This window comes from Bombina bombina, chromosome 3 (assembly GCF_027579735.1).
Source record: "Bombina bombina isolate aBomBom1 chromosome 3, aBomBom1.pri, whole genome shotgun sequence".
In the NCBI taxonomy this organism is placed as follows: Eukaryota; Metazoa; Chordata; class Amphibia; order Anura; family Bombinatoridae; genus Bombina; species Bombina bombina.
In genome coordinates this window covers 1,258,292,277-1,258,318,687 of record NC_069501.1, presented here as the reverse complement: position 1 = coordinate 1,258,318,687, position 26,411 = coordinate 1,258,292,277, and the positions used below count along the sequence as shown (strand labels likewise).

The following is a 26,411-nucleotide window of genomic DNA, read 5'->3' as shown; positions in this document are numbered from 1 at the left end:
TGTGGCATCCACTTCCTCTAAGGCAAAACAAGAGGGAATTTTTGCTCAGTCCAAGGCGGTCTGGAGACAATTGGACCTGGAACAAAGATAAGCAGGCCAAGGAGCCTGCTGCTGCCTCTAAGGCAGCATGAAGGAACGGACCCCTATCCGGTAACGGATCCTATAGGGGGCAGACTTTCATTCTTTGCCCGGGCGTGGGCAAGAGATGCCCAGGATCCCTAGGCATTGGAATTTATATCCCAGAGATATCTTCTGGATTTCAAAGATTCCCCCCCCCCCAAAAAAGGGGAGATTTCGCCTTCACAATTATCTGCAAACCAGATAAAGAAGGAGGCATTCTTACATTGTGTACGAGATCCATCCAGTTCCAAGAGAGGAACAGGGACAGAGTTTTTACTCAAATCTGTTTGTGGTTCCCAAGGTGAGGGAACCTTCAGACCTATTTTGGATCTAAAGATCTTAAACAAATTCCTCAGAATTCCGTCATTTAAGATGGAAACTATTCGTACCATCTTAACTATGATCCAGGAGAGTCAATAGAGGACTACAATGGATTTGAAGGATGCTTATCCTCACATTGTGATGCATAAAGATCACCTTCGTTTTTCAGGTTTGCCTTTCTAGACAGGCATTACCAGTTTGTAGCTCTTTCCTTTGGGATATCTACAGCCCCAAGAATCTTTATGGAGGTTCTGGGGTCGCTTTGGCGGTCCTTAGGCCGCGGGGCATAGAAGTGGCCCCTTAGTTAGACGACATCCTGATACAGGCATCAAACATCCAAATTGCCAAGTCTCATACGGACGTAGTACTGGCATTTCTGAGATCACATGGGTGGAAAGTGAACAAGGAAAGAGTTCTCTATCCCCAATCTCAAGGGTTTCCCTCCTAGGGACTCTGATAGATTCTGTAGAAATGAAAATTTACCTGACGGAGTCCAGGTTGTCAAAGTTTCTAAATTTCTGCCGTGTTTTTCATCCCATCCGCGCCCTTCGCTGGCTCAGTACATGAATGAAATCGGCTTAATAGGTAGCGGCAAGGGACATAGTACCATTTGCACGTCTACATTTCAGACCGCTGCAACTATGCATGCTCAGTCAGAGGAACGGGGATTAAACAGATTTGTCCCCCTGTTGATCCTGGACCAAGAGACCAGAGATTCTCTTCTCTGGTGACTATGTCGGGTCCATCTGTCCAAGGGTATGACCTTCCGCAGGTCAGATGGGACAATTGTTGCAATGGATGCCAGCCTTTTAGGTTGGGATGCAGTCTGGAACTCCCTGAAGGCTCAGGGATAGTGGGCTTAGGAGGAGACCCTCCTTCTAATAACTATTCTGGGAGTGATATTCCATGCTCTTCAGACTTGGCCTCAGTAAGCAACTCTGAGGTACATCATACTCAGTCGGACAATATACACGACTGTGGCTTACATCAGCCATCAAGGGGGAACAGAAGTTCCCTAGTGAGGTTAGAAGTCTTACAATAATTCACTGGACAGAGACTCACTCTTATCTATCAGCTATCCATATCCCAGGTGTTGAGAACTGGGAGGTGGATTTTCTAAGTCGTCAGACTTTTCTTCCGGGGGAGTGGGATTTCCTCCGGAGGTCAAGACCAAGCAGGAGAGGGCTTTGGTGTTTTTGACAGCGCCTGCGTAGCCACGCAGGACCTGGTATGCAGATCTGGTGGACATGTCATCCTTTCCATCACGGTCTCTGCTTCTGAGACAGGTCCCTCTACCTCAGGGTCCTTTCAACCATCTAAATAGAATCAATCTGAGATGGACTGCCTGGAGACTGAACGCTTGATGTTATCAAAGCATGGCTTCTCCGAGTCAGTCATTGATACCTTACATACAGACATGAAAGCCTGTCTCTAGGAAAATTGAACATAGATATGGTGTAAATATCTGATTGTTATGAATCCAAGGGTTACTCATGGAGTAAAGCCTGGATTCCCAGGATATTATCTTTTCTCCAAGATGTTTTTGAGAAAAGGGTTGTCAGCTAATTCCTTAAAAGGGACAGATTTTTACTCTGTCTATTTTTTTTGCACCAGCGTCTGGCAGGTATTCTAGACGTTCAGGCATTTGGTCAGGCTTTGGTTAGATCCAAGCCTGTGTTTAAAACTGTTGCTCCACCATGGAGCTTAAACCTGGTTCTTAAGGCTCTTCAGGAAGTTCCGTTTGAACCTTTTTTGTTCCATAGATATCAATCTTTATCTTGGAAAGTTCCTTTTGGGTAGCTATTTCCTCGACTCGTAGAGTCTCCAAGTTATCTGTGTTACAATGTGATTCTCCTTATCTGGTCCTTCGTACGGATAAGGTAGTCCTGCGTACCAACCTGGGTTTTTTCCTAAGGTGGTATCTAACAAGAACATCACTCAAGAGATAGTTGTTCCCTGCTTGTATCCTAATCCTTCCTCAAAGAAGGAACGTCTATTACACAATATTGGACGTGGTTTGTGCTTTAAAGTTTTACTTACAAGTTACTACAGTTTTCATCAAACGTTCACCTTGTTTGTTGTCTATTCTGGACAGAGGAGAGGTCAAAAGACTTCAGCAGCCTCTCTGTCTTTTTGTTAAAAAGCATAATTCATTTAGCTTATGAGACTGCTGGACAGCAGCCTCCTGAAGGGATTGCAGCTCATTCTAATAGAGCTGTGGTTTTCACTTGGGCCTTTTTTAAATGTGGCTTCTGTTGAACAGATTTACAAGACGGAGTCTTGGTCTGCGCTTCATACTTTTTCAAATTTAACAAATTTGATACCTTGCTTCTTCGGAGGCTATTTTTGGGAGAAAGGTTTTTTTTACAGGCAGTGGTAACTTCCGTTTAAGTACCTGCCTTGTCCCTCCCATCATCTGTGTACTTTAGCTTTGGTATTGGTATTCCATAAGTAATGGATGATCCGTGGACTGGATACACTTAACAAGAGAAAACATAATTTATGCTTACCTGATAAATTTATTTCTCTTGTAGTGTATCCAGTCCACGGCCCGCCCTGTCACTTTAAGGCAGGTAATTTTTTCATTTGAACTACAGTCACCACTGCACCCTATGGTTTTTCCTTTCTCTGCATGTTTTCGGTCGAATGACTGAATATGGCAGTTAGGGGAGGAGCTATATAGCAGCTTTGCTGTGGGTGGACTCTTGCAACTTCCTGTTGGGAAGGAGAATATATTCCATAAGTAATGGATGATCTGTGGACTGGATACACTACAAGAGAAATACATTTATCAGGTAAGCATAAATTATGTTTTCTTAGGATAGCCTTATGCATATCCCATCACATCTACACATATTACATGTTGCTTATTACTTAGGATAGCCTTATGCAAGTCCCATCACATCTACACATATTACATGTTACTGTTTTCTTAGGATAGCCTTATGCATATCCCATCACATCTACACATATTACATGTTACTTATTACTTAGGATAGCCTTATGCAAGTCCCATCACATCTACACATATTACATGTTACTGTTTCCTTCAGATAGCCTTATGTAAGTCCCATCACATCTACACATATTATATGTTACTGTTTTCTTAGGATAGCCTTATGCATATCCCATCACATCTACACATATTACATGTTGCTTATTACTTAGGATAGCCTTATGCAAGTCCCATCACATCTACACATATTACATTTTACTGTTTTCTTAGGATAGCCGTATATATGTCCCATCAAGTCTACCCATATTGTATGTTACTGTTTACTTAGGATAGCCTTATGTATGTCCCATCAAGTCTACACATATTACATGTTACTTATTACTTAGTATAGCCTTATGTATGTCCCATCAAGTCTACACATATTACATGTTACTTATTACTTAGGATAGCCTTATGTATGTCCCATCAAGTCTACACATATTACATGTTACTGATTACTTAGGGTAGCCGTATGTATGTCCCATCAAGTCTACACATATTACATGTTATTGTTTACTTAGGATAACCTTATGCATGTCTCATCAAGTCTACACATATTACATGTTACTTATTACTTAGGATAGCCTTATGCATGTCCCATCAAGTCTACACATATTACATGTTACTTATTACTTAGGATAGCCTTATGCATGTCCCATCAAGTCTACACATATTACATGTTACTGATTACTTAGGGTAGCCGTATGTATGTCCCATCAAGTCTACACATATTACATGTTACTGATTACTTAGGGTAGCCGTATGTATGTCCCATCAAGTCTACACATATTACATGTTACTGTTTTCATAGGATAGCCTTATGTAAGTCCCATCAAGTCTACACATATTACATGTTACTGTTTTCATAGGATAGCCTTATGCATATCTCATCAAGTCCACATATTAAATGTTACAGTTTCCTTAGGATAGCCTTATGCATGTCCCATCAAGTACACACATATTACATGTTACTTATTATTTAGGATAGCCGTATGCAAGTCCCATCAAGTCTACACATATTACATTTTACAGTTTCCTTAGGATAGCCTTATGCATGTCCCATCAAGTCTACTCATATTACATGTTACTTATTACTTAGGATAGCCTTATGTAAGTCCTATCAAGTCTACACATATTACATGTTACTTATTACTTAGGATAGCCTTATGCATGTCCCATCAAGTCTACACATATTACATGTTACTTATTACTTAGCATAGCCTTATGTAAGTCCCATCAAGTCTACACATATTACATGTTACTGTTTTCTTAGGGTAGCCTTATGTATGTCCCATCAAATCTACACATATTACATGTTACTGTTTTCTTAGGATAGCCTTATGTATGTCACATCAAGTCTACACATATTACATGTTACTTATTACTTAGGATAGCCTAATGCATGTCCTATCAAGTCTACACATATTACATGTTACTGTTTCCTTAGGATAGCCTTATGCAAGTCCCATCACATCTACACATATTACATGTTACTGTTTTCATAGGATAGCTTTATGCATGTCCCATCAAGTCTACCCATATTACATGTTACACTTTACTTAGGCTAGTCTTATGCATGTGCCATCAAATCTACACATATTACATGTTACTTATTACTTAGGATAGCCTTATGCATGTCCCATCAAGTCTACACATATTACATGTTACTTATTACTTAGGATAGCCTTATGCTTGTCTCATCAAGTCTACACATATTACATGTTACTTATTACTTAGTATAGCCTTATGCATGTCTCGTCAAGTCTACACATATTACATGTTACACTTTCCTTAGGATAGCCTTATGCATGTCCCATCAAGTCTACACATATTACATGTTACACTTTCCTTAAGATAGCCTTATGCATGTCCCATCAAGTCTACACATATTACATGTTACTGTTTCATTAGGATAGCCTTATGCATGTCACATCAAGTCTACACATATTACATGTTACACTTTCATTAGGATAGCCTTATGCATGTCCCATCAAGTCTACACATATTACATGTTACACTTTCATTAGGATAGCCTTATGCATGTCCCATCAAGTCTACCTATGTTACATGTTACTGTTTTCTTAGGATAGCCTTATGCATATCCCATCAAGTCTACCCATATTACATGTTACTGTTTCTTAAGATAGCCTTAAACATGTCCCATCAAGTCTACCTATATTACATCTTACTGTTTGTTTAGGAAAGCGTATGCATGTCCCATCAAGTCTACCTATATTACATGTTACTGTTTGCTTAGGATAGCCTTATGCATGCCCTATCAAGTTTACCTATATTACATGTTACTGTTTGCTTAGGATAGCCATATGCACGTCCCATCAAGTCTACACATATTACATGTTACACTTTCCTTAGGATATGGTCTCCCGAACTGTACACAATATTCCAGATCAGGCGTAACTAATGATCTGTAAAGTGGCATAAGAACCTTGGTATTTTTGCTACTAATACCTTTCCCAATGCAGCCAAGTATTTGACTGGCCTTAATGGCTGCACTGCTGTATTGTGTACCAAATTGTAAATCACCTGAAATAATAATTCACAAGTCCTGTTCTTCTTTAGTTACAGTCAGTAATGTACCATTGAGACTATGTGGTAGATTTAACAAAGGCCGAATGGCCCTTGTTCTCCTAGTTTCCGCGTCAGCCTTCAGGCTCGCCGGAAACAGCAGTTATTAAACAGCAGTCTAAAGACCGCTGCTCCATAACTGGTCCACTGCCTCTGAGGCTTTGGTCTTCAATCCGCACGATTCTATACGATTGGGCTGATTGACACCAACTGCTAGAAGCCGCAGATCAGCAGGGGGCAGCATTGCACAAGCAGTTCTGGTGAACTGCTTGTGCAATGATAAATGCCAATAGCTTATGCACAGCGTATCATGTCGGACAGACATTGGTAAATCTACCCATATAATTGGCTTTTGGGTTTTTGTATCCTACATGTATAATTTTGCTGTTGGTTATATTCAATTTCATATCCCGTTTATTTGCCCAGTCCTCCAGTTTTTTAATATCACTCTTTATTTGATTAACTCCTCCTGGAATATCAATTCTCTTACAATTTTTTGTATTATTAGCAAACAAGCAAACCTTCCCCTAAAGCCTTCTTCCAATATCACTTCTGAACATGTTAAAAAAAACAGGCCCAAGAACTGACCCTTGGGGAGCACCACTAGTAATTGACCCCTTATTTGAATGTACTCCATTAATTGAAACCTTCAGCTTTCTATCCTTAAGCCAGCATTCTACACACTTAACAATCTTAGCATCTACTCCAAGGCAATACATTTCGTGAAACAGCTTGTTTTGTGGGACAGTGTCAAATGCTTTGCTAAAGTCTAGATATGCAACATCTATGGCTCCTCCCTGGTCTATTAATTTAGTTGCATGGTCAAAGAAATCAATTAGATTAGTCTGGCATGATCTTCCAGCAGTGAAACCATGCTGTCCTTTGTCGTCTAAGTTGTTTCTCTGAGGGTAAGACGCAAAACTTTCCTTTAAAAGAGTTTCAATTAATTTGCCTGAAATAGAGGTCAAACTGACTGGCCTATAGTTAGCAGAAGAGGGACTACATTGGCAATTTTCCAGTCCTTTGGAACAACTCCTGTTAACAGTGATTGATTAAAGGAGCAGTATACATCAATTGTCATTTAACTGCATGTAATTAGACACTACTATAAAAAATAATATGCACAGATACTGAAATAAAAACCAATATAAAACCTAGACATAAGGTATTAATGCCTTGCTAGGCATAAGGTATTAATACTTTGCTAGACATAAGGTATTAGTGCGTTGCTAGACATAAGGTATTAATACTTTGCTAGACATAAGGTATTAGTGCGTTGCTAGACATAAGGTATTAATACTTTGCTAGACATAAGGAATTAATACTTTGCTAGACATAAGGTATTATTGCTTTGCTAGACATAAAGTATTATTGCTTTGCTAGACATAAGGTATTAATGCTTTGCTAGACATACAGTATTAGTGTGTTGCTAGGCATAAGGTATTAATAGTTTGCTAGACATAAGGTATTAATACTTTGCTATATATAAGGTATTAATACTTTGCTAGACATAAGGTATTAATGCTTTTCTAGACATAAGGTATTAATACTTTGCTAGACATAAGGGGCGCCATCCGATATACGGCGTAGTTTTCGGCGCAAGCGAGGGAACCCATGCCGCCCATAATTTAACCTTGCACATCGGGGCATTACATATACTGCGCCATCAGATGCTAAAGTGGCGTAAGTAGGACAAACTGGCGTTCTTCAGAAAAGTGAGCAAATACACATTTTACTCGTCGCAAGTAACTTACGCCTGTATTTTGTCCACGTAAAGTCTCAATAAAGAGTAGTTTTATGTAAATTAGGCTAACACTTGTAAAAATCACCCGCGACTACATCTAAAAATGCGCCACGTAATTACGCTATTCAAAAGTCATATATAAACCTATGCGCAGCCGCCATTTTCTTCAGTGTGTTTGGATGGTTTGTTAAGCTACAGCACACTACAGTGGAGTGGAGGATTAGACAGAGTAGAGAGAGAGGCGCAAACAGAGGAGTTAGTTAGGTCGCATTGTTGGTTGGTTAAGCTTGTACACTTACACATATTTTTACATATTGCACACATATTGCATACATACATATACAAATACACAACACTTTTTTTTTCTAACACCTCACACATTTTATTTCAATTTTACAGTGTGATAGGCTGAGTGTTTGGTTGTGATTGTGTGTGATTGAACTGGGAGTGAGTGTGTGAGTGTGTTAGTGTGTGTAGTGTGAGGATGGCAGGGAGAGGTAGAGCGGAGGGGAGGAGGGGAGAGGAGTGGCAGGGAGAGGAGTATTGTAGAGGACAGGGGGAGCAGCGGGGTCCCCGTCAGGGAGTAAGTGGAGTGGGGAGAGGGAGAGCTAGAAGGGATGATGGGAGGGGAGATGCCCAGAGACCAGGCACATCTAGAAGAGGGACAGAGGGTGCACATGGGGACAGAAGGGGGGAGGAGGGAGAGGATAGGGAGGAACCCACACCAGGGACATCGCAGGGAGCAAGTCAGGTGTCCACAGAGGTTGGAAGGATGAGATGTCCTAACTTCTCATTCGATGAGAAATTTGCCCTAGTCTAAGCCATCATGGACAACCACAGTGCCCTCTTTGGCCAGGAGAAGGGCAAAGGTGTTGCCAGAAGGCGTAAAACAGCATGGTTGGCAGTAGAGGATGCCGTCAACAGTGTGGCCCCACAGAGGAGGACTGTTGAGGGCCTTAAAAAAAGGTGGAATGACTGTAAGAGGTGGGTGAAAGAGAAGATGGGGCAGGAAGCCATGCACCAGAGGGGAACAGGTGGTGGTCCACCATTGGACACAGAATACAACACCTGGCAGGAGATGATATGTAGGTCCCTGAGTATCACAGCAGTCCGTGGACTTCCAGGAGCTCGTGACTCAGAGGCTGCAACCACAGCACCTCATGCTGGTGAGTAACATCCCACACACCAGTATGATATGTATTTGAGATTTAACATCCTTTAATATCACACATTCATGTACACAATGAGGAGCATGGTATTTGGCCTACTAACAAAAACATCTACAATTATATTTGACATTAATGCTACTTAACACAATGCAATTCATGATATGAGGTGGAATAGTGCAATACTAACATGTCTCAGAGTAACACAGTCCACAAACCACATGTAGAGTTTTCAGTAAATGGACACTATAGCCATCACAATACTTTTACCTTAGAAAGAAGGTTCTGTGCCTACATCAGGCTAAAGTAAATTGTGTGACCAAAGTGTCCCTTAAAGAACACATTTTTTCCATCATTGACATGTACACATAACTATTGTATGAAACACATACCTGTATACTGTGCAGATTAAAATCCCTCATATCACAAATCACATTGTGCACATGCATGTTATAGAGTTTGACATGAGAATGAGTATAGACCCTAGCATGTATCAATGTACATTGTATGCCCACATGGACATATATATAACTGTACTAATCCCTCTCATCATTTGACTCCTCCACAGAACCTCCTGTCACCAGGCTGCAAACAGGCATGCCACCACCACCACCAGTCACAGGCATGCAGCCACCACCACCAGTCTTCAGGTAACCACGTGAACATTATGCTCCCAGGAATGAGCAGGGTTGAATGGCTTCAGTTGAGGACCCGGAAGTGATGCCACCACCATTGCCATATGAGCCCTGGCAAGATTCCTGGCCAGAGGAATACTCTTCTTTTGGCTTTGAGGGGGAGCCAAGTCAGCCACAAAGGGTCCATGTCTTTACCCCCCCCAACACAATATCAGGGCAGTCATGGCTTTTACACACAGGGTATGTCCCAAGAAGTGCAAACTCGACAGGCTGAGTGGTCACACACTGGTCATCAATGGGACTACCAATCCACCCTGAGAGCTCCACCATCCTCTCCCCTTGGGAGAGCTCCACCATCCTCCTCCCTTGGGAGAGCTCCACCATCCTCTTCCCTTGGGAGAGCTCCACCATCCTCTTCCCTTGGGAGAGCTCCACCATCCTCTTCACTTGGGAGAGCTCCACCATCCTCTTCCCTTGGGAGAGCTCCACCATCTGCAGATGAGCATATAGCTGAAGATGTCCCACAAGCACCAGCAGATGAAGATGTCCCACAAGCACCAGCAGATGCAGCTGAAGTTGTTCCTCAAGCACCAGCAGATGCAGCTGAAGTTGTCTCTCAAGCACCAGCAGATGCAGCTGAACCTGCACCTCAAGCACCTAGAAGCCCTGCTGCTCAAGAGCCTGTGGATGCATTGTATTCTCCCCTGGGTGAGGAATACATTGCACTCCAGAGGAGGCTCATAACAAGCTGCGAGAGCAGACAAAGAGGCCAAGAGAGGTTTTACAGGAGCCAAGAGAGGTTTCACAGGAGCCAAGAGAAGTTACACAGGAGCCAAGAGAGGTTACACAAGCGTAGCATAGAGCTGCAGAGGGACATGGCAGCATCATTAAATGGAATTGTTCAAAACCAGTCACAGATGATGCGAATTCTGTCTGATATGCAGATGCAGATGGACAATAGATGGCGGTAACAAAATCAACTCTTGAGTGTGTTGGTTGAGCTCTTTACACACCAGCAGGACACTGCCTCCAGCCTATCATCTGTGGCCAGCACTCCAGCAGAATCATCTGAATCTTCACAAACCAGGAGAACAAGGCAATCCACTACAGTCACCTCAGCCCCCTCATCCAAGAAGCCTAAAAAGAAATAAATATTCTTATAGTTCACCATAAATCTTGTCCTCTGTTATTTACCATATAATTGTCATCCACATCCATGTGAGGGGTGTTTAGTACACTAATATTGTTTAAACATATAATAAGGCCTGTGTGGAAATGGGCCAAAAAAGGTAATATTATCATGTTTATGACATATTCATGTTCTATAAACCACATCACATAGTTGTGTATGAAGGGTACATATAGTAATATTCACTTATAAGATGTAAATCAAGGTTTCTCACATCCAATAGAAATTGACACATGGGCAGGGATAGGCACGAGCCAAGGCTGTGGCGGACATTTTCTAAAGAAAAGACCTTTAGTGAAGGACACCTTGCGTATCCCTGCACATGGGTATATATCTAAATAATAATATATTTACAGAAGGTGTGAACATAAGGTATAAACATCCATTTTCATTCTTCTTAATGATAGTCAATAAATCATAGTGACCTAAACATGAATTAAACAAATTAGATATTTTCAGTAATTAGGGTGGTTAAGGGAAGGGGGGTGGGATGTAGTAGTTTCACTTACATGCAGTGGAAATCCGCAGTATGTAATTCGATGATTAGCTGCATCAGGGGCAGCACCATGACCAGGGACCTCAGCAGCAACTATGGAATCAGCATGTACAGACGGAACAACAGGGACTTGTAGGACTTCCAGCACCCCTTGTGCCCCATGATGCACCCCTTGTGCCCCATGATGCACCCCTTGTGCCCCATGATGCACCCCTTGTGCCCCATGATGCTGCTTCTCTATGGAAAGCAGGGGAAACATGGTGGCTAATGAGGATGTGCATTGGCGGGTTTTTTAGGCTTCCTGTTGAGAGGTTGTGCTGTTTGTGATTGGTTTGACACAATTGACACACTTGCAGGGGCAGGAATAATAAATGCTTGGAAGAGGTTTAACTGTTTGAGATCAAACTGCTGATATGTATATTGTTGAGCATGCATTTGTTAGGCCTTGGAGTTACGTTGGTTTATAAGTCAGTGCAAGGGTTGCTGCGCCTGCAATTTGTGGCGAGATGAGAATAGAGTAGATTTTCTGAATTCTGCGCGCGTAAGTACTTACGCTGTATATTGGATACCAAATTGCGCGTGTTTTATATGTCTATGGGTAAAAAAAATACGGGCGAAGGCTGAAATATACGCGCGTAACTTGTATGCTACGCCGTATATGTGATACCAAACCCGCGCAAAAAACGGCATTGCCGGCTTTTGCTGGCGACGCTGCATATCGGGGCCCAAGGCATTAATACTTTGCTAGATATAAGGTATTAATACTTTGCTAGACATAAGGTATTAATACTTTGCTAGACATAAGGTATTAATACTTTGCTAGAAGTAAGGTATTAATACTTTGCTAGACATAAGGTATTAATACTTTGCTAGAAATAAGGTATTAATACTTTGCTAGAAATAAGGTATTAATACTTTGCTAGACATAAGGTATTAATACTTTGCTATATATAAGGTATTAATACTTTGCTAGACATAAGGTATTATGCTTTTGTTAGGCAAATGTTCTGATTTAAAAGTGAAATTGATATAGATTAGGGCCATAACCTTGCAGAAGGTGTCAGTATAAAGCCTTGCCCTATAAAAAGAGATATTGCATGCTCCGCCCTTCATGTGAATCTCAGACTTGCTTCCACGCTACATACTGAAGGCACCTCAGATCACTTTAAATATTATTTAAACAGATATAGATTAAAAACAAGATTAACTTAATTAAATGTTCATATACAGTTGTCTATTAACCCACTATTTCCTAGGAGGAATGCTTTCATAGCATCTGGGTGTGGGCAGCCGCTTAAACTTAATAAAGTTTAGGTAGTAGCTAGCTTTTTATATATTATTTATAGTTCTATCTTCTCCGGTTCCCTTTCTTCCTATGCTCTCTTCCCTGTTATTTTTCTCACCCTCCCCCCTCTTTCAGGCAGCACTTTGTCTGATTGTGTGTGTACACTGGCAAAGCCAGCAGCAAGCTGACAACGAGTTATGTGAAAGAAAACTGACAGGTGCTTTATTAAATATTTGAGCCACCCCTTAATGGGGACAAAAAAGGCAAAGAATAAAAGTGAAGCTTACATATTTATTGTCTCACACATGAATCAAATGAAAATGACATCATTGAACACTATAAATGGGAAGCATTTCCTGCTTACTGGAAAGACTTTCCCTCCTCTAGAACTGTTTTATCCACATGAACAAATCAACAAAATAATTAGTCACATGCATTCATTAGTCAACTTGTAATGCAAAGAACAGCAAACATTTGTTAATTGTAGCATTTTTCTGGGGGGGGGGGGCATTAACAAGTCTGATATAAAAGTAAATAAAAATGTGTGTTCAAGACAACCTACCTAGATTTAATATAGCAAGGTTAAAGGGCCATTATAGTCGAAAAATTACTTGATCTAATCTGTTAGAGGATGTTATTCTAGGACTATGGATCCTGTTCTGCTGAGTATTTAACCCCCGCAAAGGGGTTAAACACACAGTAGAAGTGCTGCTTGGGACCGGCGGTGCACTGCTGGTCTGGAGCGAAACTCGCGGCTGATCCAATCAGCAACACCAGTCACAGGACTCAGATGTGCAAATTGCGCTGCTGACAGGGTGAGCGATGGGTTATGCTTGGGACGAGTAGGTCCGGAGCAGCACTTCTAATGCCCCTTTAAGGGAGGTAAACCCACAGTAGAGCAGTTTCAATAGCTGTAAAATAACATCCTCTAATGGATTAGAACATGTCAACTGTTATGGCCCTTTAAGTCTTGTGTTTTCCTTGCACAGAACTGTTAGCAAGGGCTTTTGTATTTCACTGATCTGCAAGAATCCTAAACAGTCCCAGTGAATGCCTAGCTCTGCTTTCTTTCCAGCACCCTGAGGTATGTTTTATATAGGAACAGCTGCAGATGCTAAGAAATATAGTAACATGATTCTTCACTCACTGGGGCTTTAATCTTTAGGAATTCTGAAAGGGAATTCAGAGACCCTTGTTTGTAATAAATCTGCTCACGCATTAAAATGTTGCTATATATTGGGCTAGATTTCCTAAATCTCAGCTGATAACACAGCTGTCTCTCCGGGTCTCTTACAAGATACGTAAATAAACAAAACCTTACAAAAAAACAAAAGCGCAGCTGTGGGTATTTTGTGTTTCTGGAGTGAAGATGAGAAGAAGCGTAACTAGACGCATTATTAATGTGACATTGTGCATTTCATTCCTTAGGGACTGCGTATTTTGTATTTAAAGGGAAATGAAGCCCAATATTTTCTTTGTGATTCAGCTAGAACATACAATTTTAAACAACTTTCCATAGTACTTCTATTGACTAATTTGCTTCATTCTCTTGGTATTCTTTGTTAAAAAGCATACCTAGGTAGGCACATGACCTAGGAGCTAGCTGCTGATTGGGGGCAGCACATTTATGCCTCTTTTCATTGGTCCTTTATAGATCCTTTAATAAAAGATACAGAGAGAATAAAGCAAAATTGATAAATTGATAATAGTAAATTAGAACATGTAGGCTGTATCTGAATTATGAAAAACAATTGTGGGTTTCATATCCCTTTAATCTAACCATGGCTGTGTGCATAACTGCTGTATATAATTTCCATTTAAATTTCACTTTCCAAACATATTTACTCCCCTCATGCCTTTAATTATCTCTACTTGACAGCCAGTATATTGCCCCACACATCACCTTATCAGTCGAACAAGTGCTGGCACCATAAGTATCTACCTACCTTACATAACAACAAATTCAGCCCCTTGACAAGTTAATAAACATAATTTCATATATGCTGATTATGAGCAAGATTATGAGTGGAGCGCTATTTATTGCCCCCCTAGTGCGTTAACTCTACTAGAAGCAGGGGTCAAGTCGGACGGGAACACATGGGAACGGAGTTCCTGCAGTATTTTTGCAGGTGGAACTAAGTTCCCTCTGGAAAGAGAACAGAAATGCTTCAATAAACACTGCTGCTGGTGGGAGGAGCTGTAGCATAGTCTGGTTAAAGGGATAGTGAGATCCTCTAGTAATGGGTACTTGCTACAATACACTAAATGCAGCCCTTTCAGTGGTCCTGCTGTGTGATCACACTGCACTGTGTAGAACACATGATGCTTACATTTCTGTGTGGCTTGATTGGGGTTATTTAGCTCCCCTCAGCAGAAAAAGGACTAATTAACCTTATGTGGATGAGAGTCTCAGGCCAAAAGGCAACCATTCAAGCCTTCATTGAATTTAAATTTCTTTCATTAACCAAAGTTTATTGATTATATACATATAAATACTGTGTGTGTGTGTGTGTGTTTATAAAACAATATTAATTAAAAAGTCTTGGTGAGTTCCCACGCTTTTTTTTATAGGACTTGACGCCTGGCTAGACGTCACTACTTAGTGCATGTTGGGTAGCGTGCATATTACCAGTTAAAAGTTTTAACCCGATGCGCACAAAAATCTAAAGTTAGAATATCATGACCCTGTTCACGTTTTCCCCCATAGAAGTCAATAGAGTGTGAAAAAAAGGAAAAAACACACTACTTGCTCGCAAAACCGATCGCATTTTCTCATGAAAATATGAATATTTCACATTCTAATGTTCTTCACATAGCAGAATATGTTCCATTTAATCATAAATACATATTTCTACATATACCTGATGTTTTGGGTACAATATATATCTATGCCTATATATACATGATTATATATAAGTATAGATATATACAAATATATATAGGAATATATATTTACAAATACATATAACATATTCTGCTATGTGCAGAACATCAGAATGGGAAATATTTGCAGTAAATACACAGTATAACACTTTATCAAATATGAATATTGCAAAAATGTGCTTTAACATGTTTTCATCTACTTAACTGCAAAGGTCTCCAAAGTATTTTCTGTGGAATTGTGGGACATAAAATATGTAGCCAGATTCCCATATGGAGAACTGAAGTGTACAAACGTACAATTTTACACAATCAAATTAAAGCATCAGCTGTATTAGTACCATTAACAAATTGACAATTTAATATGTGCCACTGCATGTGTTTTATTCTGCACATGTGAACCATTTGCCGCACACAGTTACCTAATTATCAGCAGCTTACATGAGTTATTTCCAACACCAGAATTGCGCCTCCTCTTGTCTTCAGGTCAGATAATAGTAGTCACTAACCCCAGGATCACTAATGAGCAGATGTAGTGCAGGGCCCCTTATTACCGGCAGTGAATGTGATCAGAATGATTTCTAAATGAGTAGCTGCATATTAACAGGCCCCGTTAGTTATATTACTGTAGAGCAAGTAGGAGCTGATGGAAATAAGAGAGCGTTATTAGTTTGCTAAGTTAACTTACTGGAGCATAAATATGAGCCCAGTCAATACCTGATCTTTATATCCTGACTCACACATCTAAAAATAACTTAAGTCTTTCAACAGGTGATATCTACACATGACAGTACTAGCTGGGTTTAATTTAACTATTTGATGGTATAAACCAAACTGGGTAGCAGCAATGATTGTCACAGGACAGGCAGGGTCAACAGAAAACAGAACTGAATCATGGGTAGTAGTAGGTAAAGCTGTAAAATAGGTGTACTGAGGTCAGAGTTTAGTGGAGGACAGATTAGAGGAAAGTAGTCAACATGCACAATGTACAAAAATGACCATGTACTATAGGCAGATAATAGCTAGGAAAGTTATAGTCAGGTAGATACTATAGCATTAACAAGCAGGTATAATAGGCAGATAGGACCAGAAGGTACAAATAGGCAGGTATGAGCAGCAGATACAATAGGCAGATATGGTGAACAGATATGAAAGGCAGATATGGTCAGCAGGTACAAAGACAGGTAGGGCCAGAATATACAATAGGTAGGTATGGCCAGTATTTACAATAGGACGTTGTGGCCATCAGGTACATTAGTCCAAGGGCAATGGCAGGGGAGCCAAGGGGGGCACTAGACCTACTGCAGGCCCCCAATGTGCTTCCCCAACTGTGATTGGCCCTCATTTGCTCACCACCACTTTGCCCAGGTTCTCTACAGTTTCACCTGACCTAGTTCATGTTATGCCCCAACCTTGTCCACTGAACTCCTGACCCAGCCTACATACTGTCCAAACCTGCCTTCCTTTAGTTGCTCCCCACAAAAAACACTGGTGGGCCCAAATGCTAATGCCCCCCATTTGAAAATCTTGGAAAACGCCACTGCATTAGGCAATTATGTCCAGCAGATACAATAGACTGATGTAACCAGCAGATACAATAGACAGATGTTACCAGCAGGTACAATAGACAGATGTAACCTGCAGGTACAATAGAAAGTTGTGATTAGCAGATACAATAGACAGATGTAACCAGCAGGTACAATAGACAGATGTAACCAGCAGGTAGAATAGACAGTCGTGGCCATCTTGTACAATAGGGAGATAGAGATATGACCAACAGGTACAATAGACAGATGTAACCAGCAGGTACAATAGACAGATATAACCAGCAGGTACAATAGAAAGTTGTGATTTGCAGATACAATAGACAGATGTAACCAGCAGGTACAATAGACAGATATAACCAGCAGGTACAATAGAAAGTTGTGATTTGCAGATACAATAGACAGATGTAACCAGCAGGTACAATAGACAGATGTAACCAGCAGGTTGAATAGACAGTTGTGGCCATCTTGTACAATAGGCAGATATGACCAACAGGTACAATAAACAGATATGACCATAAGGTTAAACGGGCATGGCCAAAAGGTATAGTCAGCAGAAAAAACTAGCAGGGCCAGCAGATATGATAAGCAAAGCCATCAGATACAGTTGAGAGGCAGGCAGGACCAGTAGATACAATAAACAGAGCAATCAGATACAGTTGGCAGCCAGGACCAGTAGATACGATAACAGAGCCATCAGATACAGTTGGAAGCCAGGACCTGTAGATACGATACGCAGAGCCATCGGATACAGTTAACAAGCAGGACCAGTAGATACGAAAAGCAGAGCCATCAGATACAGTTGACAGGCAGGCAGTAGATACGATAAGCAGAGCAATCAGATACAGTTGGCAGCCAGGACCAGTAGATACAATAAGCAGAGCCATCAGATACAGTTGACAAGCAGGCAGGACCAGTAGATACGATAAGAAGAGCCATCGGATACAGTTGATAGGCAGGCAGGACTAGTAGATACGATAAGCAGAGCCATCAGATACATTTGACAGGCAGGAAGGACCAGTGGATACGATAAGCAGAGCCATTGGATACAGTTGACAGACAGGCAGTAGATACGATAAGCAGAGCCATCAGATACAGTTGGCAGCATTGGATACAGTTGGCAGGCAGGACTAGTAGATACGATAATCAGAGCCATCAGATACAGTTGACAGGCAGGAAGGACCAATGGATACGATAAGCAGAGCCATTGGATACAGTTGACAGGCAGGCAGTAGATACGATAAGCAGAGCCATCAGATACAGTTGGCAGCCAGGACCAGTAGAAACGATAAGCAGAGCCATCAGATACAGTTGACAAGCAGGCAGGACCAGTAGATACGATAAGCAGAGCCATTGGATGCAGTTGACAGGAAGAAGGACCAGTAGATAAGATAAGCAGAGCCTTTGGATACAGTTGACAGGCAGGCAGGACCAGTAGATATGATAAGCAGAGCCATTGAATACAGCTGACAGGCAGGCAGGACTAGTAGATACGATAAACAGAGCCATCAGATACAGTTGACAAGCAGGAAGGACCAGTGGATACGATAAGCAGAGCCATTGGATACAGTTGACCGGCAGGCAGTAGATACGATAAGCAAAGCCATCGGATACAGTTGACAGGCAGGAAGGACCAGTGGATACGATAAGCAGAGCCATTGGATGCAGTTGACAGGCAGGAAGGCCCAGTAGATAAGATAAGCAGAGCCTTTGGATACAGTTGACAGGCAGGCAGGACCAGTAGATATGATAAGCAGAGCCATTGAATACAGTTGACAGGCAGGAAGGACCAGTAGATACAATAAGAAGAGCCATCAGATACAGTTGACTGGCAGACAGGACCAGTAAATATGATAAGCAGACAGAGCCATCGGATACAGTTGACAGGCAGGCAGGACCAGTAGATACAATAAGCAGAGCCATCGGATACAGTTGACAGGCAGGCAGGACCAGTAGATACGATAAGCAGAGCCATTAGATACAGTTGACAGGCAGGCAGGACCAGTAGATACGATAAGCAGAGCCATCGGATACAGTTGACAGGCAGGAAGGACCAATGGATACGATAAGAAGAGCCATTGGATGCAGTTGACAGGCAGGAAGGACCAGTAGATACAATAAGCAGAGCCTTTGGATACAGTTGACAGGAAGGCAGGACCAGTAGATACGATAAGCAGAGCCATCGGATACAGTTGACAGGCAGGCAGGACCAGTAGATATGATAAGCAGAGCCATCAGATACAGTTGGCAGGCAGGCAGAACCAGTAGCTACAATAAGCAGAGCCATCGGATACAGTTGACAGGCAGGACCAATAGATACGATAAGCAGAGCCATCGGATACAGTTGACAGGCAGGAAGGACCAGTAGATACAAAGCAGAGCCATCAGATACAGTTGACAGGCAGGAAGGATCAGTAGATACGATAAGCAGAGCCATCGGATACAGTTGACAGGCAGGCAGGACCAGTAGATACGATAAGCAGAGTCATCAGATACAGTTGACAGGCAGGCAGGACCAGTAGATACGATAAGCAGAGCCATCGGATACAGTTGACAGGCACAACCAGTAGATACGATAAGCAGAGCCATCAGATACAGTTGACAAGCGGGAAGGGCCATGAGGTAAAGGTGAAAGCTAGGAGAATCAGAAGATATAATATCAAAGCGCCAAACAACAATGGCAGGGTCTGGATAGTCTAATATGACAATTTATTGTGATAAAACAAAAAATGATACAACAATATAAAACAATATAAAACAATGTTGGTTAAAACAATGTTACATTAAAAACAAATAATCGAGGATCCAAGATTTTACAAGAGATGACAAGAATTACAATATAAAATACAATACAAAAGAAAGGCTTGCTGTGTCGGCCTATGGGCGTGATGGAGAGGTGTATTATATAACTGGTGTCTATGGATAAGAAGTGTCTTTTCTAGTATTGAAAAGCATATACTGTTCAATAGGTAAACAGGTATAAAGAATGTTTTGTGTCAAAATCAAAATACGTGAAATACCGAAGGTAAACAATATTGTCGTGAAAAATTAAAGGCAAACAATATTTTGAGAAGTGTGAAAAACTGCTCTAAAAAACGATAAGCAGAGAACAGTGTGAACAAAAATTTCTCAGAAAAAATGCAAAAAATGGTGCTATTCTAAATGCAAACTGTCTTCATAACCGGTTAGAATAATGTCAATAAGAAGTGAATCAACAGTCTTCACAAATTATGCAGATATATCCAGTGAGATGCAAAAAATCGAGTGAAAAAATCAAGTGAAAAAAACAAGTGAAAAAAAGGAAGATAGTCTGTTCAAATTGGTGTGAATTAGTCACACGACCCAAAAATAAAATCAAATGTAAAATGTGTGTGTGATAGTTTTCCTCCAAGATTGAGGGTGCAAATGTGTCTTCAAAACAATAGATTCAACTTGCTGCAGATGAAAGTCCTTCTGCCAAAAAAGAAATAAACAATAGTGTAGATGGTTTTAAAAGAATAATAATATCAGAATGTCACTCACCAGTCGACGCGTTTCGGTCATCCACTGACCTTTATCAAGACTGGTTTTCTAATGTGATTGGGGTCTTTATATACCTTAGTTTGTGATTGTCCATTTATCGTTGTACCGGAAGTGAACCTCACCACTTCCGGTTTCGCGTAACTTAGATTATCCTTATGTTTCTTAGATGCCGTATGTTTATTTATCAGATTATAAGGCTTTTATTCTCTGTCTTCATCCCTATTTGTTTCATTAATTTCAAATGGTTGTGGGATAATGTTTTGGCGGTCACTTATACCTTTACTATGTGTATACCCCAATTGGTTGGCCTTATACACATAGATCCTTCCGATTGGCTAAGTAGGGGGCGGGTTATAAAATATATCTACTCTATTGGCCGTGGTAGTGTTATTGGTAACCTAGGTTACCGGACTTTGTATCCGTGTTTTCAGCCTGCCTATTGGATGCCCGGAAGCGTCCACACTGCTTAGCGGTTGGTTCAATTTGAAGGTGTGTAAAGAATTAGAAGATTCTATTGGTTTCTGTTATTATGATACAAGAGAGATCGTAGTACTGGATTTTTCATTAATGCCGACTGTTATATATAAAAAACAATGTGAGTTTTGTTGTGTGAATCCTTTATGACATATAGAATTACAACTTATATTGCTACAATATGTATAAGTCCTATTTATATCGTCTGTAAGTGTACTAGCTGGACTTTTTCCAATTGTGACACAGAGTTTTTGCTTCACAAGAAAAGATTTGTTTTTTTTAAAAACATTACAGCCTTCTAGGAAAGTAGACCCTGTACAATGTTCCTTGTGCTTATGATCAAACATATTGACATTTGTTGATCTTATATAACTACTCATATGTGACTTGTCAAAAGTTTAAAAGCGGGTTTATCACTTGAAATTCAGGTTTCTTACTGATTCTCTGATATATGTTAAAAAATGTTTTAGTGAAATACTTAAAAACTTAACAGACTTCATTTTGTGTGATGGAGGGGTGCATTATATCAATATTGGCTAGCTTCTTGATGTTTATAGAACTTAAGTGTTCTTAAGATACTTATTATTTTCAGTTTCTATTTAGCCTGAAAAGATGTAATGAAACTAATCTGCAGAGGCTTGTTATAATTTATACAGGAGAATTGGGTGATCATGACTGTCAAAAGGGATTTTGAAAGGGAATTTCGAAAGGTTTTTCCTTTTCTGGTCAATATTCTATATATATTTGGACTTATCTATTAGTTACTTTTGTTCCAAATTTTACTTTATCTTGTTGTGCTAGACTTATATATACAAAGATATTCATATTGTCATCCTGTGTGAAAGGATATTTATTTCTAGTGGGCTCAGGAGAGTCTTACTCTCTGGGACCACTAGTGCACTATAGGTTACTATAAATAGATTCCCTCCTAGGTCAAAGAAGAGATACATATGGATAGCTCTTACTTACAAATCTTATTTCCATTCTTATACCATTGTAGTGATCAAATATTTTAAGAATTTTAGCTAATATGTCTAATGTTATGACATATATGTCTATTGAACTCAGGAGAAACTTGCCCCCTGGGATCACTATTTCAGTGTGAACAACTATTGATAAATTCACATCTAGGTGAGAGAAGAGATACAAAGGGAGAGCTTTTGCTTACACAGCTTATGTTCAGTTTTCTGGTTTAATTTTTGGCAGATCGAATTAAGAAATTTTTAGTCATTCATCAGGATGGGTTCAGGCCGAAAAGATATATATATATATCTTCTCTTGTTGTTATTTCCGTCAAGTGTATCGGGGACCATCAGTTTCTTTTTAAGAGGAGAGATGGTTTCACCAGGTCATCAGATTTTCTCGCTCAAAAAGTGGAAAGCATAATTTGTTCACATTCCTTATCTTTCAAGGAGGGCTGAGGTTTAAAATTTTATTATATGAATTACTCCAGTGATTGTTTTAAACTTCGCCTTAGTTCAGATTTAATAAGTGGGACAAATCTTCTTTATTATTTAATCCTCTCGGAAAAAGACAATCTAGACGAAATATCCATTTTGATTCTTCTGTGAGTAGTTTTTTCTCCTGATTGCCTCCTCTCCAATCCTTTGGTACTTTTTGTATTCCCATATACTTCAATGTTCTAATATCTCCAAGATGTTTTTCGGAGAAATGTTTATACAATGCGGTCTCTTTGTTGAGTTTCTCAATACACAGCAAGTGCTCGCGTATTCTGTCCCTCAATGTCCTAGATGTTTGTCCCACATACTGGAGACCACAGGGACATTGGAGTAGGTACACAACGTTTTTATCTTGGCAGCGTATTAGATCCTTGATTTTATATTTTTCTTGATTGTTATGTGATTGGAATTCCGTGGATTTACTACCACATTTACATGCCTTGCATGTGTGGCAGGGAAAAAAACCTTTTACAGTTTTCCCGAATGCGTCTTTTATTTCAGATTTTTTTACCTTTTTTATGCTTGGGGCTAATTTGTTCTTCAAATTATTAGCCCTTCTATACACAAATTTTGGTCTTTGAGGTAGTTTTTCTCCGAGGATGTCATCATCCTTCAAAATATTCCAATGTTTCTGAAAAATTTTCTCGATGATATGGCTGTTTGCACTATACTCCGTTATTAATGGTATATTGAGGATCTCGTTGCTTTCGTTCCCACTTATCTTATCTTTATATTTGGTTAGCTCTTTTCTTTCAATTTTCTCTATTTCTTCTATCTTCTGATCCAAGAATTTTTCATTATAGCCTCTCTCGAGGAATTTTGCCTTGATTATTTGGGCTTGTTCTTCCCATTTTTGGGGGTCTGAGCAATTTTTCTTCATCCTTAAAAGTTGTCCCTTTGGGATGTTCGCTTTCCAATTTCTGTGATGACAACTGGTTTGGTGGACATAGTTGTTACTGTCCACCTTTTTAAAATGAGTTGATGTTTCAATGACATTGTCCTTGATTTCTATTTTTAAATCGAGGTATGTAAGGGATTTCTGACTACATTCATACGTGAAATGGAGATTTGCTTCATTTTGATTCATCACCTTAAAGGTGTATTCTAGATCTTCTTGTGTTCCTTTCCAGATCAGTATGATATCGTCGATGTAGCGGCGATAAAAGACTAGGTCCGTGCCCGCTGGGCATGATTCCCAGAAAATTTCTTCCCATTTAGCCATGTATAAATTAGCATAGCTGGGCGCGAACCTGGTCCCCATCGCCGTCCCACAGATCTGCCTATAGAACTTCCCTTCATTACAAAAATAATTGTGATGCAGGATATAGTGGATACTCTCGAGTATGAAATCACATTGTCTTGCCGGAATTTCTTCATCTCTCTCTAAATAAAATTGTACTGCTCTCATTCCTTCTTCATGAGGAATACTTGTGTATAATGCTGTGACATCACTCGTTGCCAAGATGTAGTTCTCTTCCCAGCTTATTTCCTCAAGTAGGTTAATTATCTGAGTGGAATCTCTTAGATGAGATGGACGTTCCTTGACCATTTTTTGGAGGTGTCTGTCCACGTACTCCGACAGATTGCTGCTCAAAGATCCTATCCCCGAAATAATTGGTCTTCCCGGGGGATTATTAAGATTTTTGTGAATCTTCGGAAGGTGGTATATTATGGGAGTCTTAGGAAACTGTACGTTAATGTAATTGTACTCCTTTTCATTCAAGATGTTGTCCTCTTTTGCTCCCTTTAGGAGATCTGTTAGTCTCTTTTTATATAGATTCACAGGGTTCTCTCTTAGTTTTTCATATGTGTTTTTATCACCCAGGATCCTTTCTGTCTCGTTATTATAATCTGTTCTATTCATTACCACAATCCCACCTCCTTTATCGGCGGACTTTATGGTGAGATTGTGGTTTTCTTCCAATTGTTTAACAATTCTTAGTTGTGTATCCGATAGATTCTTGTTTTTTAGTATTAGCTTGTTATTGGTAATATCTCGTATTTCTCTGCAGACTACTGTCTCGAAAGTTTCGAGCGCTGTCCCTTTGTATGTTAATGGATAGAATGTAGACCTTGGTTTAAGGTTTGTGTGTTTCTAGCCATCATCTTGCTGAGTTTGATTATATTCTTGAAATCCACAACCCATCCTTTCAGTCGGTGTCTTCAAAAAGAACCTTTTCAGGGTTAATTTCCTGATAAATTCTTTTGTGTTTACAAATGTCGTAAATTTATCAAGACTCTTTGATGGAGCGAAAGATAGACCAAGTTTTAGAATAGATTTCTCATCTTTGTTTAGTTTAGAAGAACTCAAGTTGAATATCCCTTTTTCGCTCACCTCCTCTTCCTGATTTTCCTCTTTACTCACATTCTTTTTTGTTCTTGCACCTCCTCTTTTCCCTCTGTGGGTCTTGTTTTTGCCCGAGTTGTAGATTGGTTTTGTTTCCCCTTTTTGTAGTTGTGATAATCCAACTCTAAAAAAGAGGAGGAAGAGTGGGGTACTTGTATATTTGTTGGTGTTTGAGTGTTTACTCGATTCACTATATTTTCTTTTTCTCCAGCTTTTAATTGTCCCCCGGACTTTTCAATTTTTTCTTTCGGCCTCTCATTGTGAGGTTCTTTTCTTGATCCTTGTTGTCTTCTTTCTTGTGTGGGGGTCTCATATGTATTCCTGTTTCTGGAATATTGATCATATGATCTTTCATCATCAGAGTTTCGTTTCCGTTGGTAGTTTCTCATATCCCGCTGATATTCTCTTTCCTGATAGTTCTGATTTCTCCAGTTTCTCTCTGGGTAGTAGGAGTTGCTCCAATTTTCTTGTGCAAATCTCCCTTTATAATCTCGTTCTCTCCTTCTCTCGTCATAGGGATTTGTATAGTATTCCCTTCTTTCCCTTCTTTGTTCAAATAGGTTATTACCCATTTTGTTATTATATGACCTTCCATACATATTCTGTCTGTTATATGTATGTTGCCCCCTGTAATTATTATCAAAGTTTCTATATCTCTGATTATAGTGTTCGTTTCTAAAATCTATGTGACCAAATCTGCGTGCTTACTTGTCATTATAATGGTCAGACGTATTGTTCCTATAGTATGGAGTATGTTGTTGCATTTCAGAATATTGTGGATTAGATCTATCTTTTTTGGCTTTCTTATCTTTTTTATATGTGACTGTTGTCCATGTATTGGACTCATTTATTTCATTTTCTGTATTGGGATTTACTTCATTTAGATTCTCTTCAAATTCAGGATTTCCTTTTTCATCAATATTTTTCTTTTCTAATTCCCTTATTAGTTTCTTGGTCTTCTTTTTTATAATATCCTCCTTTATTTTACTCACTTTTTTTACCAAAATTTCTTTTTTATCTGCTATTTCTTCACATTCTGGACCTGAATTTTCCAAATTTAGGATAATAACTTCGTTATCCCTAATTTCTAGATCTATCTCTGTGATTTGTGTTTCTCTATATTCTATAATCAGCTTTATTAGCTGTTTAGAAGTCTGTATTAATACATTTTTACATTTTTCAGCTAGAGTGTCTGAGAGTGGAAATGCACATTCTTTGTTCACAAGTAGTCCTTTTGGTATAATCTCTAATTCTAAACATTTTTTAAGAAAGGATATTTCTCCTTTGTATTTCACCTCGGAAATGAGGAGTTTTTCTAATTCTTTAAAAATTAGATGTATGTCTATAGTTTCTTCTTCATTTTCTAATATATGCTCTTCTCTTCCTATATCCGTGATGTTAATATCAATCGGCTGTCTTAAACTGTGAAAAGAGTTCATTTTCAGATATACAATAATGTGTCATGATTTTTCCGTTCATCGCCGTGTCACCGCGGCTCCCGGATCTTCTCAGTGTGAATGACGTCACGTTGCTTAGCAACGTGACGCATCCTCTGACACACCCCTCTGATGACGTCGCCGCTCCTGCCTTTAAACCACGGCGGGAGATCTTACTCGGGGCCCGTTTGTTTGATTTCCCTGGCGTTTG

General features: G+C 39.9%; 2 protein-coding genes across 5 annotated transcripts in view; one reads left to right on the top strand and one right to left on the bottom strand.

The window, feature by feature from the left end:
• LOC128654718 (ecto-ADP-ribosyltransferase 5) overlaps window positions 1-16,083 on the bottom strand; it is a 189,923-nt gene extending 173,840 nt beyond the window's left edge. The window contains exon 1 of one of the 2 annotated variants that reach the window (XM_053708798.1): window positions 15,840-16,083. The gene's annotated coding sequence lies outside the window, so the exon portion shown is untranslated. The remainder of the gene's footprint in view (window positions 1-15,839) is intronic. The other variant, XM_053708800.1, reaches the window with a different exon arrangement.
• Window positions 1-26,411, top strand: part of LOC128654719 (putative uncharacterized protein ENSP00000383309) — a 52,244-nt gene that overhangs the window by 11,733 nt on the left and 14,100 nt on the right. Inside the window, exons 1-2 of one of the 3 annotated variants that reach the window (XM_053708803.1) lie at window positions 4,017-8,932; window positions 9,501-10,741. The exons of 1 other annotated variant lie outside the window; for it this stretch is intronic. In XM_053708803.1, coding sequence (XP_053564778.1) covers window positions 9,672-10,538 — 867 coding nt within the window. In that variant the 5' untranslated portion in view covers window positions 4,017-8,932; window positions 9,501-9,671 and the 3' untranslated portion in view covers window positions 10,539-10,741. Of the gene's footprint in view, window positions 1-4,016; window positions 8,933-9,500; window positions 10,742-26,411 lie in introns of those variants that run through there. One more of the 3 variants, XM_053708804.1, reaches the window with a different exon arrangement.